Source organism: Amblyraja radiata, chromosome 5 (genome assembly GCF_010909765.2).
Source record: "Amblyraja radiata isolate CabotCenter1 chromosome 5, sAmbRad1.1.pri, whole genome shotgun sequence".
In the NCBI taxonomy this organism is placed as follows: Eukaryota; Metazoa; Chordata; class Chondrichthyes; order Rajiformes; family Rajidae; genus Amblyraja; species Amblyraja radiata.
In genome coordinates this window covers 47725038-47745179 of record NC_045960.1, presented here as the reverse complement: position 1 = coordinate 47745179, position 20142 = coordinate 47725038, and the positions used below count along the sequence as shown (strand labels likewise).

The 20142-nt window shown below is 41.2% G+C and overlaps 1 protein-coding gene across 2 annotated transcripts in view; it reads right to left on the bottom strand.

Moving 5' to 3' along the window:
* lama4 (laminin subunit alpha 4) overlaps window positions 1-20142 on the bottom strand; it is a 122630-nt gene that overhangs the window by 66717 nt on the left and 35771 nt on the right. For both annotated transcript variants that reach the window (XM_033021147.1, XM_033021148.1), the window contains 5 exons: window positions 18622-18836; window positions 14770-14870; window positions 12919-13099; window positions 11978-12064; window positions 7263-7414 (listed from right to left, as the gene is read on the bottom strand). In XM_033021147.1, coding sequence (XP_032877038.1) covers window positions 7263-7414; window positions 11978-12064; window positions 12919-13099; window positions 14770-14870; window positions 18622-18836 — 736 coding nt within the window. The remainder of the gene's footprint in view (window positions 1-7262; window positions 7415-11977; window positions 12065-12918; window positions 13100-14769; window positions 14871-18621; window positions 18837-20142) is intronic.

Genomic DNA, 20142 nt, shown 5'->3' with positions numbered 1-20142 from the left:
TACAGCAAGATATAGATCAATTACAGATATGGGCATAGAAATAGTAAGATTAAACGAGAATTTACCAGTTCGAAGTTTGATCGTTATTTTATGAGGAGTAACGTTGAGGGATTACATGAAGAACCCGCCAGGACGCATGCGTGTCATTCTTCAAAGCAGCGGTGTGAAATCACAGATAACAGTAATGACTGAACATAGTAAGATTAGAGAAGAGGATACCAGTTGACCTTTATGATCAAGGGTGGGAGTGGAGGGAACGTAATCCCTCAACGTTACTCCTCATAAAATAACGATCAAACTTCTAAATGGTAAGTTCTCATTTAATCTTACTATTTTACTTCGGAGTCACGTGAGTGACTACGTGAAGATTTCAAAGCTCTGTGATTTCATGCCGTGGATACGAGTCCATGCATCACATCTGCCTTAATTGACTAAGGGAGGAATTGTGTTAACATGTTTAAACATGAATCCGACATTGAAATCCATGATAAAGTTATTAACAACAAATTATAGCCCCTGATGGGGTGAAATCATTTTACAGAACTTAAAATTGATTCTGCAAAAGTTCCAGGTTTAACCACTGGTTTATGGTAGAATTGTTGGAACGTTTTTTCCCTTGACCATCCTGCTGTCTCCAGGATTTGGTCCATCGGTACATCCAACTCCATAGCTGCCGATGTAGCTGCAGCCCTGGTGGAATGAGATTTGAATATGTTAGTATCCACTCCAGCTGTTGTTAAAACCTGTTTCAGCCATCTGGAAATAGTTTGAACCGACACTTTTTTGTGGGGTTGCTTGTGGCTGATTAGTAGTGCCATCTCATAGCCTCTGATGTTTTTGGTGTTCTCCATATATAACAATAAATGTCTTATTATACAGAGACGATCATCTATAGGGTAAGCCCTAAATTCTATTTTTAGGCCCGATGGTCCCGGTCTGTTCTGTTTGACTAATTCGTGAATATGAAAGTTATATTTCTTGTTGAAGAAGTCATATTGTCCAGCCTTAACTTATGTAAAGACTGTACCCTTTGTGCTGTGACCAAAGCCATCAGCATGACTGTTTTATGCGTCAGTTTTTGCAGGGACAGAGTTGTTGCTGGAGACCAGTTCCTTAGCAACGTTAGGCCAATACTCACATCCCATATTTGAGAGTACCTGGTTCTTGGGGGATTGATATTAAAAATTCCCCTCATAAGTTTGGTTACCAGGGGGTGAGTCCCAACAGAATGACGCTCTGATCCTCGCCATAGATATGCTGAAAGGGCACTTCTGGCGCAGTTAATGGCACTGTAACTGAGCCCCTCATCATAATGGAGGCCTGCCAGGAATTCCAGAACAGACGTTATGTTCATCGAGCTGTAAGTGATGTTGTTTCTGTGACAATATATCTCCCATTTCCTGATGTATACCAGATATTGTTTTTTGGTGGACTGCCTGTGAGCCGCTGAGATAATGTTCAATGTTCGGTCCGTCAGTCCCAGTTCCAGTAGAGGTTTCTTTAAACTCTACAAATTAATAAGTTTGTCGTATTATGACATGGATGGCTATCCCCAGTTACGGGATGAACCAACAAATCTGATCGTTTCAGGATGGTGATACATGGTTCTAAGACCATGTCGAGTATCACAGGGCACCATGGTTGAGTAGGCCAATCGGGCACTACCAAAATACCAGACGCCGAATCTTGTTGTATTTTGCATAATACCCGACTGATGAGGCAGAAAGGAGGGAATGCATAGAAAAACAATTTCCCCCAATGCAGCGAAAAAGCATCTATCGCTGATCTATCCCAGGGTCTGGTTCCCAAGAAACATAGTTTGGTAACTGGTGATTGAGTCTAGATGCAAATAGATCGATATCTGGTGTTCCATACCGTGCTACAATATCAGCAAATACTTTTATATCCAACATCCATTCGATGTTTTCATTGAATTTGCGTGACCTGGTGTCTGCCACTGAATTTAGGTTACCTGGTAGGTAAGTAGCTGATATTCAAATATTTCTCTGGATTATAATTGTATTAGCCGGATTGTCACATGATGTCGATTTGATTCCACCCATATGGTTAATATATGCCACCACGGTGGTATTGTCAATCTGTAGTCTAACATGCTGGTGACATATTCCAGAACAGTATGACTTTAGGCCATAGAACGCACCCAACATTTCCAGGTAGTTTATGCCAAGTGTCTGTAGTAATGATGCCTCCTGTGCATTCCATCTACCTCCACAGCTGGAGATCGAATTGGTAGCACCCCAACCAAGTGCACTGGCATCAGTTTGTAGCACCACTGAGGGGTTGCTGATAATGATAGGGCTGGAACAGTGCCGAATGTTATCCCTCCACCATTTTAATTCCATAATTGCTTTGATTGGTAGCTTCATTGGTCTGTCGAAATGACCAGCATTAATTTTGAATGCTTGTATTTTTAACCTTTGTAAATTTTGATAATACAAAGGTCCAAATTGTGTGGCTGGAAAAGCAGCCATTTTTTTGCCAATCACCCTTGCTACCAATCTGATAGATGGTTCACTGATGTCAATGAGGTTGTTGCAGGCCTCAGTTAAGACTGTAGCCTTGTCCTTTGGTAAAGTCACCGACATGTGAACTGAGTCAATAGTGAACCCCAAATAATCCATTATGGTGGAAGGCGTTAGTTTAGATTTAACTGGATGGATGATAAACCCCAGTTTCTCAAACAATTGTTTGGTGGCTGATACAGCTAGTTTGGCTAATTCCAAAGTTTAGCCCACAATCAATATGTCATCTAGATAGGCCATGATCATATGTTTTTGTTTCCGAAGAAACACTAGGGCTGGTTTCAAAATTTTTGTAAACAGCCTGGGGCTGATGTTAAACCATTTGGTAGAGCTCTATACTGCCAGAGCTGCCCCATCCAGTTGAATTTTAAATAATGTCTGTGATCAGTCCTTATAGGCACTGAATAGTAAGCATCTTTTAGGTCGATGCTGGCCATGAAGTAGCCTGTGGAAATCAATTGTTTGGCAGTAACAAAGGTTTCCATTTTGAAATGAATATACTGCACAAATGTATTCAATTTGGTCAAATCTATGATGATGCGACAACCACCATCTTTTTTTGTTTTTGGTAAAGATATTAAATACAAATTCCAGAGAATCGTGTTGGGTTTTTTCAATAACCCCCTTAGCGTGGAGTCTCACCAGTTCAGCATGTGCTTCCAATTTTTTCTTTTCGTGAAAGTACGGACGTTCGGTTCGGTACACGATGAACTGGGGACTATTTTTGTGCACAAATTCAATGGTATATCCCTGGATACTGTTTAGGATATAAGTGTCTGTTGTTAATGCACTCCATGCCTCCCAAAAGAAGTGTAATCTCCCACCGATATGTGTATTATCCACACATCCTATAATTTGTAAGGGACCAGACCTACCTACCTCCATGGTTACCAGTGGAAAGTTTACTCCTTCCTGTGTAGTCTTCGAGGAGGTTGAGGCGCCGGTGTCTGGGTTTGGGTTTGGGGTTTGTGCATTTTTCACGAAGACCGGTCTGGGCCATGGCCTAAAAAAGACCGCTGTCCTGTATGTCCGGCCTTTGAGCTTTCACCAGCTTCTGATTGTCTTGCTCTGCTGGTGGGTGCGTAAGGGTGCTGTCTTTGAGTGTAGGAGGTCCTTCCTGTTGTCGCCTTTATGAGCCCCAGGGTTTTTGCCTCCTCATCGAGCTCCTTCCCTGCACCCCCTGCACACTTGTTGTTTGTTCAGCAAACCCCTCTTCAGGGTCAGCCCAGAATTGACCCCCAGTACTCCCCTCTGTCGAGGGAGATGCACTGTGCAGCCCTACGTAAGGTGCTGCTGTGGGTGTTTTGTATAACCCATGGTGACTAGACTCCATCTCCCGGAGTCTGTCACATTGGAGCATCTGCTCCATAAGCTGCTCCATTTGGCCCCAGCAACGCTGGTCCCCACGGCATTTCTTGCAGTCTGACTTGTCAGAGTCAACGGCTCTGTTCCGTATAGCCTTCCCGCCCGGCCATGGTGTTGATCTGGCCGGCGCGGGTGCCAAGTCGGGCACAGCTGATCCCACTCACGGTGATCTGGTGCCGTCAGCCGCTGCTAGCTGCCCGCAACTCCGCGATTCTTTCCAGCCAGTGCAGCCCTTGTGGACTCTTGTCCATAGTTTCCCCTGTGAAAACCAGCACGGGAAACAAAAAACGACCGCAGAGTCATTCCCTTACCTGTCGGTCTCGGTTTAAACTTGCCGCTGCGGGGGAACACTCCCTCCGCTTGCTGTTTTGACTTGTCAGAGTCAACGGCTCTGTTTTGTGTAGTCTTCCCGCCTGGCCGTGGTGTTGACGGTGCGTGTGCCAAGTCGGGCACAGCTGATCCCACTCATGGTGATGCTGGTGCCTTTAGCTGCTGCTGGCTGCCCGCAACTCCGCGGTTTTTCCCAGCCAGTGCATCCCTTGTGGACTCTTGTCCATAGTTTCCCCCTGTAAGAAACAGACACGGGAAACAAAACAAGACCGCAGTAATTCCCTTACCTGTCGGTCTTGGTTTTTAAAAACTTGCCGCTGCAGGGGAATGCTCCCCCCGCTTGCCGTTTTGACTTGTCAGAATCAACAGCTCTGTTCTGTGTAGTCTTCCCGCCCGGCCGTGGTGTTGATCTGGCCGGCGCGGGTGCTAAGTCGGGCACAGCTGATCCCACTCATGGTGATGCTGGTGCCTTCAGCTGCTGCTGGCTGCCCGCAACTCCGCGGTCCTCCCCAGCCAGCTTTAGACGCAGCCCTTGTGGACTCTATTTTTGTCCAGTTTCCCCCTGTAAAAAACAGCGCGGGAAACAAAAAATGACCGCAGAGTAATTCACTTACCTGCGGTCTCGGTTTCAAAATTACCGCTGCGGGGGAACGCTCCACCCCGCCTGTCGTTTCGCAATGCGTGAAGCAATATGACACGCATGCGTCCTGGCGGGTTCTTCACGTAGTCACTCACGTGACTCCGAAGTAAAATGGCAGATTTAGTTTAATTCTGGGAAGTGTGAGGTGTCCACTTTGTGAGGTCAAATATAAGGGGAGAGTATACAGTTAATGACAGGGCCCTTAATAACATTAATATAGTGGAATTTTATGATCCAAGTCCTCAGCTCCCTGAAGATAAATGGAATGGTAAAGACAGCGAATGGTATACCAGGCTTCACTGTTGAGTACAAGAGTCAGGAATTCATGTTGCAGTTTATAAAACTTTGGTTAGGCTGCATTTGGAGTAATACATGAAGTTCTGGTCAACACAGGAAGGATGTGGAGACTTTGGGGTGCAGAAAAAAATTACGAGAATGTTGCTTGGATTAGAGGGGATCAGCATGAGAGAGATTGGACAAACGTGGATTGCTTTCACCTGATCATCAGAGGCTGAGGGAAGACCTAATGGGAGTATATAAAATTACTGGAGGCATAGATGGGGTAGTTAGAAATTTTTTTCCCAGAGTGGAAATGCCAAGTACAGGAGGGCACAGATTTAAGGTGTGAGAGGGAAGCAAGAAGTTTAGCAATGTTACTGTCCTAAAGAATAGTTCTGCATTTAAATAACAGTGCCAGAGCAAATGAACATCTTGCTATGTAGTCAAGGGACAATAATATGGAAAGGTTCTACCAAAACACTCACCCCGGTTGATGGTGCCAAAATAGAAGGCTTCAAGATCTTAGGAGTAAATAACACCAGCAATTTGTCCTGGATCAACCACATCGAAGCAATGGCTAAGAAAGCACACCTCTACTTCCTTAAAAGGCTTAGGAAGTTCGACATGTCCTCAACAACCCTCACCAACTTCTACAGATGCACCATAGAAAGCATTTTTTTGGGATGCATCACAACATGGTTTGAGAATGGCTCCATCCAAGCTCACAAGAAATTGCACAGTGTGGATATAGCCCACTCCATTATAGAAACCAACCTCCCTTCCGTGGACTCCATCTACACTTCAAGCTGCCTTGGCAAGGCAACACCATAATCAAGGACCAATCTCAACTGGTCACACTTTCTTCTCCCCTCTCCCATCAGTCAACAGGTAATGAAGTTTGAAAACGCACACCTCCAGATTCAGGGACAGTTTCTTCCCAGCTTTTATCGGGCAACTGAACTGTCCTCTCACCAGCTGGAGTGCAGTCCTGACCACATCTACCACGTTGGAGACCTTTGACCTATCTTTAATCGGGCTTTTACAGTCACTAAATATTACACCCATCATCCTCTATCTGTACACTGTGGATGCCTTGATTGTAATCATGTATCAAGCTTTTCACTGTGACAATAATAAAACAAACTAAACTAAGTAATGTTGAATGAATTCCATAAAATGGGTGTGTTGATGAGTTATGAGCTCAGGGAAGGTGTGTCAGCATAAATAAGTGCCAAAATATTTCTTATTTTCTTTAAGTATCCAAACTATATTGTGCACCCTGCATTTCTTTTCTTCTTTTTAGCCATTTTCTCCTCTGTATCTCAGTATACATTTCACAGATATAATTTGATTAACATTGCCCTTTATGGTCAATGGCATTGATTACAAACTAGTAGAAGTCCTACTGCAGTTGTACAGGACCCTGGTGAGACCGCACCTGGAGTATTGTGTGCAGTTTTGGTTTCCTAATTTGAGGAAGGACATTATTGCTATTGAGGGAGTGGAACGTAGGTTCACCAGGTTAATTCCCGGGATGGTGGGACAGACATATGATGAAAGGATGGATTGACTGACCTTATATTTACTGGAATTTAGAAAGATGAGAGGGGATCTTATAGAAACATATTAAATTATTAAGGGATTGGACAGGCTCGAGGCAGAAAAAATGTTCCCGATGTTGGTGGAGTCCAGAACCAGGGGTCACAGTTTAAGAATAAAGGATGGGCCATTTAGGACTGAGATGAGGAAAAACGTTTTCACACAGAGATTTGTGAATCTGTGGAATTTTTGCCACAGAATGCAGAGGAGGCCAATTCACTGGATTCACAAGAGAGAGTTAGATATAGCTCTCAGGGCTAATGAAATCAAGGGATATGGGGAAAAAGCAGGAACAGGGTACTGATTCTGGATGATCAGTCATGATCATATTGAATGGCGGTGCCGGCTCGAAGGGCCGAATGGCCTATTCCTGCACCTATTTTCTATGTTTCTATTATACCACAATCCATTAATATAACAGCAATATCAAATACAAACAACCATACACTAAAATTTAAATTTGACTAATCTGTGAGTGTTATTTGTCTCTTATTGTTAACACTTACATTGAAGTCGATTACTGTGAAATTGAATTTGTTCAATCGGCTGTTAAAGGCATCACCAGTAATAACATTCAAAACTGTGGACTTTGCTTCTTCCAGTGACGATCCTGCTATTTTCATATCTTCAATTAAGTCCCAGATACATTTGTCACATCCTGTTGAAATTAGAGGACAGGTACTTGGTTTGAGGTAACAGTATATCATGTTATCAGGAACAATACATCTCTTCCTGCTTATTTTGAACAGTGCTGAACCACTATCTACCTCTCTGGTGACCCTCGGACTATCCTTGATCAGCTTTGCTGGCTTTTCCTTGCACATATTCCCTTATTATGGAACTATACACTGTAAATGGATTGATTGTAATCATGTGTTGTCTTTCTGCTAACTGGTTCGCACGCAACAAAAGCTTTTCACTGACCCTTGGTGCACATGACAATAAACTAAACTGAAACTGAGTACCAAGGGGATTGTAAATCTTTTAATCAAAGCTATGTTTGTATCCACCCCAACACCCCAAATTTCAGTATCATTATGCATATCTTAATGAAGCTTACATTTCCTACTATCATATGAGAACATTATTACGCTGGGCACAATTTAGTTTAATGCCCTGAAAATACTTACTGAATTGAGTCAATTAACAATTACAATGAACTGGAGAAAACCACAAACAAAGAATCAAAATTCATAAAGAGGAATATCACAAAACCTAGAAAGCTGCCTAAATTTTCATCCTGCATGTACTTTTGATAATTAATATTTACTGGTTAAAAACAGTGAAAATGCTATTGCTTTGAGTGGGCTGAGAAAAAAAAAATGTTTAAGGCTTGCTATCAAAAAGTCCTTATGAAGAGTATATTAATTAAAAAATTGTTTAGCTTTGTCAAATATACATGTCATTGCTGATTATGTACTTTGTTTTAATATTCTTTCTGATATTATCTATAGGACACCACTCAACTAGTCACTTTGTTCAGTTTCTCAAGTCTAACAATATAATAAGACAGGCATTGAAATTTGGAGTGAGAAACTTCACATGCAAAGACTAAACATCAGGAAACTTGCACAGAGGAAGAAGAGAGAGGATATGAGGATGATTTTATTTATGAGGATAAGGCAGGAAAATTATGTTAATCGAACAGATCAGCCGTGGACTTGTTGAATGGCAGAGTAGGTTCCAAGTTCCAAGTAGACCAAGTATTTTACTCAGCCTCCTTTTTCTTGTATTCCTTGGACCCATTATATACTGTGGGATTCTCAGTTGCTTTTCCTTAGATCCTCCAGTTATGAGTGGGATACCAATAAAACCGAACCAGTATCCAGAACGTCATTATATAACCTGGCATCATGTTCAACACAAACAACAGGGTTGAAGGGCTTGTTCCTGTGCTGTACTGTTCTACTGTTCTATGTTCTTTCTTTGGCCATGCATTTAACACAAGTGCTAGTATAGTACACGTGGAAATCATTCTGCCTCATCCCAATAGATAGCCTCATGGCTGTAACCCAAGTTACACTGGATATTTGTCGTAATGAAGGATGTAGTTTTGGACTATTATTATGCTGATAGTGTATTATATGAAAATAATAAACTTAATGTTTCTTTCTGGCCATGAGTATGGCCATGTCCCCTATAGGTACCATTGTGTGTAATGACAAATGTATTTTATTTTTCTTCTTCAGTTACAAAAAGATGTTTAAATCTAAAGTCTAAAGTAAATCACTTCATGCTTATAAACTTGAGCTGCTCATTTATTATCAGATGTAGAGTTTCTATTTAGTTGGATTCACACATTAGATATATCTGATGTACACAGATATTGTTGGTCTGGAAGCCAGCAGACAAGTATGCACAATGCTCTTTGAGGGTCTCTTAATATGGAATTTGTCCTGTTCCACAAAGAATTACTACACTGCTTCAGCTGGAAGGGAATTTCTGCACATTCCTTTTTAATATGAGATTCTGATCCAATACTATACCTCCCAACATGTCTCTAGTTGAACTATTGGCCTTAATTGCTGATTTTCCCGGTTAACATCCACTCTCTTACCTATAACCACACCACACCTTTCTTGACATGCTTGGGAGCAGCTCCTAGGTGTTGGTGCTCAGAACTCCGCCCCACAATCCTGGCACACTTTCAATGCGTTTTCATATTGGAGCAGACATAAAATATTTTATTAAACTGACCTCACATTGTGAGGTAAGTTCAATTCATTAGTGGGCCTAGCACATGGAATGACTCTCGAGCAGAAATCCCAGGTCTCCTCAGCTGTAATAACATTACCAATCCTGTATTGCTTAAACATATTTAAACTACATCCAGAGTGACTTTAACTTTCTTCTTTTAAAGTGCGTAACAATCTATGATGAATTAAAAACCAAGCTCCCATTTAGTATTGATGCCTTGAGCTCCACTTTAGCTAATTCTGGAGCTTCATCACCCCGATAACTGGATCATCTGTTGCTTTACATTTGAAGAGCTTACAATGGAAGAGCTTACAATAACAATTTTGGCAAGTAAAATGACGAGAACCCTCTCCCCTTTGCTTCCTTTTTTGGCAAAGCCAATGCTTAGTTAATTACCTCCTCAAAATGAACAATCTGGTTGATAGTGAGGAGTTTTAGGCTTTTAATGGATTGTGTATGTGGACTCAAAAATGAAAAATGTATTCAATCCAGAGATATGAGAGGTAATATGTATAGGAATGACCATCAAGGTGAGGAATTCGTGGCAATTGGTGGGATACAAGGAAGTACGGGAAAACAGGGAGAACTTGCATTGGATTTCAACTCCTGAACATAGGGTTACAGGTAGTAAAAGCGGATGAAGACAGCATAGGCAATGTTTGCAATTAATGGGCAAGGCATATAACATGAGTAGAGAGGACTTGGACAAAACATTAATTAGGTCATATGAGAGAACTGTGTAAAGGTCTGGTCACCATATTACAGAAAGGATGTGTCAGCATTAGAAAGGGTGCATTGGAGATATATGAAGATGTTGTGAGAAATGGTGAATTTGAATTATGAGGGGAGACTAACTCGGCTGCAATTGTCTTTACTACAAAGTAAATCAAGAGAAAATGCAGTTGATGTGTATAAATCTAATCCTATCCTAGTTAGGACTAACAGAAAAAACACACCTTTCCCTTGCAGGAATGAGGAACATAGATTTAAACTGAAGGAAGGATTAAAGGGAAAATTGAGTGAATACATTTTTATCCAAAGTAAAGTGGGGATCTGAAACTCAATGCCTGAATAGGTAGTGGAGACTGAAACACTGATTTAAAAGTCAGTACTTGAAGGGCAATTTCTTTTAAGGCCACTGATTGATAGTTAGGAAGTGGAAATAACCTAAACTGGTCTATTTTGGCGGGCACACAAGGGATTGCATGAGTCATGTAGTTTTCACTCTTGTAAATTTCTCTGGTACCATATTGCTGCAATACCTTTTTATTGACTTCAAAATCTAAGTGTCATAGTTAAAGGAAACAGAAACAAGAGTGTTATCTCCAAGATAATACAAAGACTAAAAAAGTAAAATGATTTTACTGGTTGACAAAAGTGCTGGAGAAACTCAGCGGGTGAGGCAGCACCTATGGAGCGAAGGAAATAGGCAACGTTTCGGGCCGAAACTTTTCTTTGGCCCGAAATGTTGCCTATTTCCTTCGCTCCATAGATGCTGCCTCACCCACTGAGTTTCTCCAGCACTTTTGTCTACCTTCGATTTTCCATCACCTGCGGTTCGTTCTTGAACAAAATGATTTTACTGCTGCTTTTGGTCCTTGAACTAAAGCATACAAATCTTATACATTTCAGATGTTCCAATATTAACTTCGAAAGTTTCAAAATCATTTAATTTAATGTAAATCTTTTCATAAATGTTTTCTTATGCATGCCTAAAGATAAAATACTTGTCCTTAAAACACTATTTCGCAAGATCTGTTCATTAATAGTTTGCAGCACTTTGAGGATCTTGTCAACTTTTCTAGCACTAATATCTGTAATTATTTGAGACTCTAGACGTAATCGTGTACTTGTTACGTTAGAAAGCTAAAATATTTGAGACACCCACACTGAACATTATATATTTCTGGCATAGTTTAGTTTAGAGATACAGTGTGGAAACAAGCCTTTGAACCCACTGAGTCCACGCTGACCAGTGATCCCCCCCCATACAATAACATTGTCCTACACACTAGGGACAACTTACATTTTTTCCAAAGCCAAATAACCTACAAACCTGTATGCCTTTGGAATGTGGGAAGAAACTGCAGTTCCAAGAGAAAACTCACGCGGTGGGGAGTATGTACAAACTCTGTGCAGACAGCACCCGTAGTCAAGATCACACCTGGGTCTCTGGTGCTGTAAGGCAGCAACTCTACTGCTGCGCCAATTTAGCGCCCCAGTTTAGTTCTCATCTAAAACTTCTAGTTTTAGTGTAAAGAATGGCCAGAGCCAGGAAAGAGAAGTATGAAATTTAACCATACATAATCGTTAGGATAGATGCACAAATCTAAGTACACTGCCAAATATCATAATTGGTGGATCTGTTCTGAAGGTACTGTTGATATAATTCCCTGTGAAAGCACCGCAGAGTTGTATTTCAGATTGTTACTGGTTGTAGCAGATTTCAGGATTCATCTTGTCTTTATTTGATCAACTTGTAGGAAAGCAATGAGCATCCAAATTATCAATGTAAGGTACTTACTGACAACTGAGCAATTATTTGGGGACTCGGTGGGCGCTGACAGGCAATTTCCAGTCTCACTGTCACAGTGTCCTTCACAGTCACATCCTATAGACAAGAAAAATATATCAATTTCTGAAGCAAAAAGCTGTTTGATTTTACACTTTGTAAGCATTATTTGATTTGTACTCAGAATTCCTGGTCATTCTAATGCAATAAGAAATATTACGTAGAGAATCAAGTAGCTGCAGGTGCTGGTTTATAGAAAAGTGTCAGAGTAAATCAGCGGGACAGGCAGTATCTCTGGAGAACATGGATAGGTGGCGTTTCTGAGTTGGATGACCAGCCATGATCATATTGAATGGAGGTGCAGGCTCGAAGGGCCGAATGGCCTACTCCTGCACCTATTTTCTATGTTTCTATGTTTCTATGTTTCTATGTTTCGGGTAGGGACCCTTCTTAAGTCTGGAGAAGGGTCCCGATCCAAAACGTCACCTATCCACATTCTTCAGAGATGCTGCCTGACCCGCTGAGTTACTCCAGTACTATGTGTCTTACAAAATATTAAGATTTTAATTTTTCTGTGTGGATTAACAATAATACTTACAGTTGCATTTTGTTTTACCAGGGCAAGCTGTTTCAATGTGCTTCCCATTTTGATCAATGCCGACAAAAGCTAACTGTAAATACGTGTTGCTTTTTTATTGCCAATTAAAGGTTTACTTCGAAGATAGACACAACATGTTGGAGTAACTCAGTGAGACAGGCAGCATCGAAACTTACAAAATTCTTAAGGGGTTGGACAGGCTAGATGCAGGAAGATTGCTCCCGATGTTGGGGAAGTCCAGGACAAGGGATCACAGCTTAAGGATAAGGGGGAAATCCTTTAAAACCGAGAATGGGTGACTTTTCAGGTTGAAATACTCTACCCTTTTTCTCCTAACTTTAAGGGCTGAACTTACTCTGGCATCCAGTTGGTCCATAGTTCCAGAACCCATACAAACAGCGGTCACAACGTTTCCCTGTAACTCCAGGTCGACATGCACACCGGCCACTCATAGAGTCACAGTATCCATCCTTAGCAGCCAGCGCACAGTCACATCTCAAACATCCAGAACAGCTGCTGTATCCATAGTAACCATTCTGCATTAAAAAACACACAACATATGAAATATCTGAAACTCTCTGATGTTGTTAATAATAGCTTTGCATTTATTAAGCAGCTGGTAGAGGTGCTATATCTCAGCGACAGATACCTGGGTTCAACCTGGGTCCTGTCTGTGTTGAGTTTGTATGTTCTCCTTGTAACCTTGTGGGTTTACTCTGGCAGTTCTGGACTCCTCCCACATTGAACCCGGGACTCTGGTGCTGTGCAGCAACTGATCTCATAAGGTCAAAAGTGATAGGAGCAGAATTAGGCCATTCGGCCCATCAAGTCTACTCCACCATTCAATCATGGCTGATCTATCTCTTCCTCCAAAACCGAATTCTCCTGCCTTCTCCCCAAAACCCTTGACACCTGTACTAATGAAGAAACTATCTGTCATTGCCTTAAAATATCCTCTGACTTAGGCTCCACAGCCTTCTATGGCAAAGAATTGCAGAGATTCACCACCCTCTGACTAAAGAAATTTCACCTCATCTCCTTCCGAAAGGGACATCCTTTAATTCTGAGGCTATGACCTTGAACCTAGTGGAAACATCTATCAGCGGCACCACTGGCATGTCCCTATTATTTTCCACACCTACCCCCCCCCCCCCTTTACTGAAAGGATGCCGCATTTGAAAACAAGAAAATGGAATTGAACATTCAGATGAGCTATTAGATCTGCCTTCCATTTCACTTCCACCAGAAAAACAGGTGCTTGCTCTCTGCATACAACTGGGAAATCATTCCCTTTTCCCTATTAACAATTATATAAAAAGATGAGAGTAGACCTTTTTCCCCTGTGTACAAATGTCCAACACTAGAGGGCATAGCTATACTGTGAGAGGGGGGAAAGTTTAATGGAGATGTGCGGGGCAAGTATTTTTTACACAGTGGTGAGGGCCTGGAACCCATTGCCGTGGGTGGTGGTGGAAGCAGATATGATAGTGTAATTTAAGGGGCTTTTAGGTAGGCACATGGAAGTGCAAGGAATAGCGGGATATGGATCATGTGCAGGCAAATGAGATCAGTTTAACTTGGCTTCATGTTCAGTGCAAACATTGTGAGCCCAAGAGTTAGTTCCTATATTGTATTGCTCTATGCCCAAAGTTCCATGCTCTAAACTCCGCCTCCCATACATTTCCCCTACCCCACAACAACCCCAATCTCCATCTCCACTACCTTGAGGTATGCAAGCCTTCTAACCAGACAGTTTAAACCAAGAGGAATGTCTTAGCTTGATGAAGCATGTTCTATGCCCTTTCACTTATGTCCAGGGAAGGAAATGCACCCATTTCACCCAGTTCCCCTTCCTCCAACTGCAAGAGTTAATGGACATTTTCTTCACTGGACCGTCCTCCTTTCCTCTTCCATTTTCTCTCATCCCTTGCTGTATTTCATTTCTTGAATTCCTTTTTACATTTTCCTCATTGTTTCCCTCGCCCAGGTCCATGTGACAATAAAGTATAATTGAATGATGATTGTTGCAGCATGAATCAACTCCTTGCCACCACCTCTCCTGTCTCCCTCTGTTCTTGAAACCAGTTATCTCTTTCCTTCCCTGTTGACTGGAAAACTTTACTCTTCTTTGACCCGTTGCAACATAAAATGGAAGATTAACCAGTTTGATTCCACGTGGTCCTGTTGAATTGCTTGACATACTCACCTCACAATGATCACAGAGGGCTCCCACTACTCCTGGCTTACAGCGGCAATGCCCAGTCACATGATCACACTCACTAGTGCCACACTTCTGACACGAACAATCTTTTAAAAATAAAAGATATGTTTTAGTTCCAAGGCAATTTGGCATCTGCATCATTTGAAAGAGAACTGATGGTCAAAGAGAAATCTGGCATATTTCGATGTGACAGAGCTATCAATACACACACTTTCAGAGAAGCAGATATTAGCTTGGAATTTCTTGAATGACAAGTACGAGTTACTTCAGTTGAATATCCCAACATTTAATTGCCTGAAAGCCATTCATAGCCAAAATTTCAACAGAGATCATTTGGCCAAACTGGGCCAAAACACAGCATAACAAAAGTGCAAATGCAACTTCGCCAGCAGGAAAAATGTAAGGGGGGGGGGGGGGGGGTTATGTTTCACCACGGTGATTTGTTCTTCTTGCTTCTCCTGGCCTCTTCCACTAGTACGTAAATCTGGAGGATGACCCTGACGAAGAACATTGTAAAATAAAAAGAAAAAAGGCTGGAACTACTTAGCTGGGTTTATGGAGAGAAAAACAGAATTTTGGCCCAAGATCAAGGAGTGCTGACTCTCCCTTTCTCTGCAACTTGAAACTCATTTCATTTTTTAATTCTCCCCAGTTGTAAATTCTACTATTGCAATCATCTTTTCATGTTTAGGCAGTGTAGTGAGTAGGTGGGGGCGTTCATAAATTCATAAGTGATAGGAGCAGAATTAGGCCATTCGGCACATCAAGTGTACTCTGCCATTCAATCATGGCTGATCTATCTCTCCCTCATAACCCCATTACCCTGTCTTCTCCTCAAACCCCCTGACACCCATACTAATCAAAGTGGGATTGGGATTGGAAGGGAAAATAAAGAAGAAAAATAAGTATTCCTGTATCCTGTATTATTTTGGTTTCACTGAGATTGACAGTGTTTCCGTTAAAATGGCTTTTAAAGGCTTTCCACCAATTGTGCTGACTCACAAATGCAGGAAGGAAGCTAGTGTTTTTTTCTCCATGGGGCATGGATCAATGTAAACATGCAGCAGAACAATGAGGGTGAGATGGATATACAACTATCAGAGAAAAATGTTACACCAATATTTTATTGCAAACTGATGCAATTCATTTATGAACTGACTGGCACAATTTATGAATTGTAAAAGTAGAGATTCAAGGAATTACATCATTTCCATAAATATTGCATTTATAAAATTCTGTAGCTAAATTTGCCACAGACTTTACAATGATTTATGCAACGGCAGTTGTGAATAATTCATAAAGAACTGAAAGGATCAATTTTATTTTATGACTAAGCTTTTACATAATCTGTCTCGGATATTACTTTAATACAATTCAATATTACAGTCAGGAATATATTTATTGTTCCCACGTGAGAAAGGATTTGGAAATATCTGCATTTTGATTGGGATCTCCCCGAAGAAATGCCAACAGTTTGACAAGTGTATAATGCAGTTACTGAACCTCCTAAACCTGTGACCACTATGAAAAACAGGATCAGCAGATGCGAGGAGAGTCAACCACCTGCCTGACTGGTCCAAGTCACCCACCCATCTAAACTTACTGGCAGGACCTCAGTGAGGTATTACTGAGTGGATCCTGCTGCTGATCTGTTCCAGCTGAGTGCAATTGGCAAATAGCAGATTCCTACAATGTACCTGCACTGCTTAGTTTAGTTTAGAGATACAGCGTGGAAACAGGCCCTTCGGCCCACAGAGTCTGCGCCGACCAGCGACCCCTGCACATTAACACTATCCTACACACACTGGGGACAATTTACACATGCACCAAGCCAATTAACCTACATACCTGTACGTCTACTTCCTGAGAAGATTACGGAGAGTCGGTATGTCAAGGAGGACTCTCTCGAACTCTACAGGTGCACAGTAGAGAGCATGCTGACCAGTTGCATCGTGGCTTGGTTTGGCAACTTGAGCGCCCAGGAGCGTAAAAGACTGCAAAAAGTTGGAAACATTGCCCAGTCCATCATTGGCTCTGATCTCCCCACCATCGAGGGGATCTATCGCAGTCATTGCCTCAAAAAGGCTGCCAGCATCATCAAGGATCCACACCATCCTGGCCACTCACTCATCTCCCCACTGCCTTCAGGTAGAAGGTACAGGATCCAGGTTCTGGAATAGCTTTTCCCCACAGCCATCAGGCTACTAAACTCAACTCAAACAAAACTCTGATCGTTAAATAGCCCATTGAACTTTATCTGTTTATTTATGTGTGTATATATATATATTCATTGGTATATGGTCACACTGATCTGTTCTGTTCTGTATTTATTTATGCCTACTATATTCTGTTGTGCTGAAACAAAGCAAGAATTTCATTGTCCGATCTGGGACACATGACAATAAACTCTCTTGAATCTCTTGAATCTAGAGTCTTGAATCTTGTCTTTGGAATGTGGGAGGAAACCGAAGATCACGGAGAAAACCCACGCGATCACAGGGAGAATGAACAATCTCTGTACGGATAGCACCTGTAGTCGGGTTCGAACCCAGTTGTACAATTACTGAATAGTGTTAGTCACACACTTATTTCAATAGAAGGAATAATTGTGAGGATGGAAGGCAAGTTTCAGTTAACTTTTTTATTTTCATTAACTACATTTATTTAAATGCTTGCAATTGTTTTTATGTGTTTTCTAGTGTTTTAAGTATTTTTTAATACATTTTCAGATTGAATAAATATTTTTAAAAAACTTGAGAGAAACAGATTTAATTTCTGTTTTGTTTTTGGGTTGTGCATGAATTTTTATCGCCGAGGGAAGTTTGTTGGTTGCTTTAGCTTGGTGGCATGCTCTAAATGACTGTGAAGACTTTCTTCAGTAACTTTATTTTTTACTTCCACCAAACCTCCTCCCATTAGATGACACCATTTATAGTAGGAAAAGCCTGTGTTTAGCAGACAGGTGAAAGTACAGTGCAGATCACCAGAAAACTCTGGGCTATTGTGTATTAGATAAAAACAAACATTTCTTGAGTACTCCTGGAGCTGTAATCATCCAAGCAAGTGGAGGATAAATTACATAATTCCTGACCTAGGTTTCTTATGCGGTAAGATTTGCGGGTCTTCTGAGATAACTCACCCAATGCAGGATACCCAGCCTCTGCTCTGCTCTTGTGTCCATGTGGCTGGTCCAACAAGATTTCTGCCAACCATGACTTCACTTCTCTTCCCTCCCCACCATGTTATTTACATTAATATGGTTGAATGGACCCTCGCTTATGAGGCCATTACCTGGCAATGTTGTTATTTGCCATGCTAGAACACCTCTGAAAATGTTTTGTTTTGCTGTATGCAAGAAAGTGCTTCATTTTCCGAGGCATTACTAAACCAATAAAGATTCAAGATATCCTAGTTTTCATTATGAATACAATACTGACACACTTTGGCCCATGGCTCTTCTGCACACCTGGCTGTGACATGCTTAACCCACAGACCTTTCACCACGAGGACATTTTCATTTATAGGTTGTAGCCAGTATCTTTCTTTACAGGAAATTAAGTCAATTTTATCAGTGACTGTTAAAGGATTATTAGAAAGATGAGAAATTAAATCATGTGTTCATTTCTCAAAAGAATAAGAGCAGTGGTCAATACAATAAGCTTCCCAGAAAGTCACAATCTCATTTTTATTTGGCACATGTATATCTGTCTCATTTGATAATTCACTGCATAATATTAAGTTGCATCTAAATGGATTAAAATTGTCTATTATCTATTCTGTTTCAGATGTAACATGTCAGATGATGTGTTGCCCAATTATGCAACTAGACATAAATACCTGTGCAGTTTTTGATGTTGATGGCATCTCCATAGTAACCCGGAGCACATCGTTCACAGTGGTTTCCAGTTGTATATTGCACACAATGGCGGCAATATCCAGTTATTTCATCGCAATCATCAAATATTAGATTCGGATCAGAGTTGCCATTGCAGTTACATTTTCTGCAACTGTTTTGGGATGATAAAGGTATTCCATAGTATCCAGGTGCACACCTAGAAAAAAACACATATCATTTAACACCACAAGCAAATGTCAAAGGTTCAAAGGTTCAAAGGTTAATTTATTGTCACATACACCTAGATGTAGTGAAATTCCTTTTGCCAATGCAGCACATAAGAAAGAATACAAACATAACAATAATAAATAGCTTTAACATAAAAACATCCCCCCACAATGGTTCCCATTATGGGGGAAGGCACAAAGTCCAGTCCCATCCCCAATGTCCACCCATAGTCGGGCCTATTGAGGCCTCCACAGTTGCCTCTACGGAGGCCCGATGTTCCAGGCCGTCCTCGCCGGGTGATGATGTTCCGGCGTCGGGAGAATCCTCTCAGTCAATTTTAATCCATTTAGATGCAACTTAAAATGTCTTGCCCCTTTTTGATGATGCAGATGTATTCTTACATATATGGGACATTTATTAAAATCATTTGCCTTTTATTTAAAGTGGGCTAAATTACGATTGTTATTCCTAGGAAATGGAACATGTTCTAAATTTCTACTGAACACCATTACGAAGTACCCTGGGATCAATTAAACAAGTATTTGCATGTAATTTAAACTCTCTCTTCAACACTCAAACAACGTTCTACGTTCAGGCTCCAGAGCAATGAGTGGATTGTCCAAATAACAAGCAACTTTCTGCCAAAGTAGAGTGAGCCAGAAAATAAAGCAGAAATGTATAGTTGTGCATGGCTAACTTTGCAAAAATAGTATCCTGTAATCTTGCTTCCCATTTGTTGAATGGCATGTCCTATATTTGTGGACTAGATATATTCCAAATATGTGCATATTTCAGTCCATGCATCCTTTTAACAACATCATAAATCCTTATACATAATTGCCAATCAACTTCCCTGGCAGCGTAATTTAAATATAACAAGAGTAGATCTATTATTATAATTTTAATTGTTTTGAGGGATAACAAAATACCCTTTTTATTTCCCTTTAGTCTCCTTTATCACTCTCTCATTTTATTAATTTGTTCTCTCCTTATCACCCAAGTTGGCATTTAATTTAGACTGGAAATGCTTTTTTTTGCTACCTGAAGCAAATAACATCAAGGGCGGAGCCGCGGGTTCGATCCCGACTATGGGTGCTGTCTGTATGGATTTTGTACGTTCTCCCCATGACCGTGTGGGTTTTCCCCGAGATCTTTGGTTTCCTCCCACACTCCAAAGACTTACAGGTTTGTAGGTTAATTGGCTTGGTGAATGTGTAAATTGGCCCTCGTGTGTATAGGATAGTGTTAATGTGCGGGGATTGCTGGTCGGTACGGACCCGGTGGGCCGAAGGGCT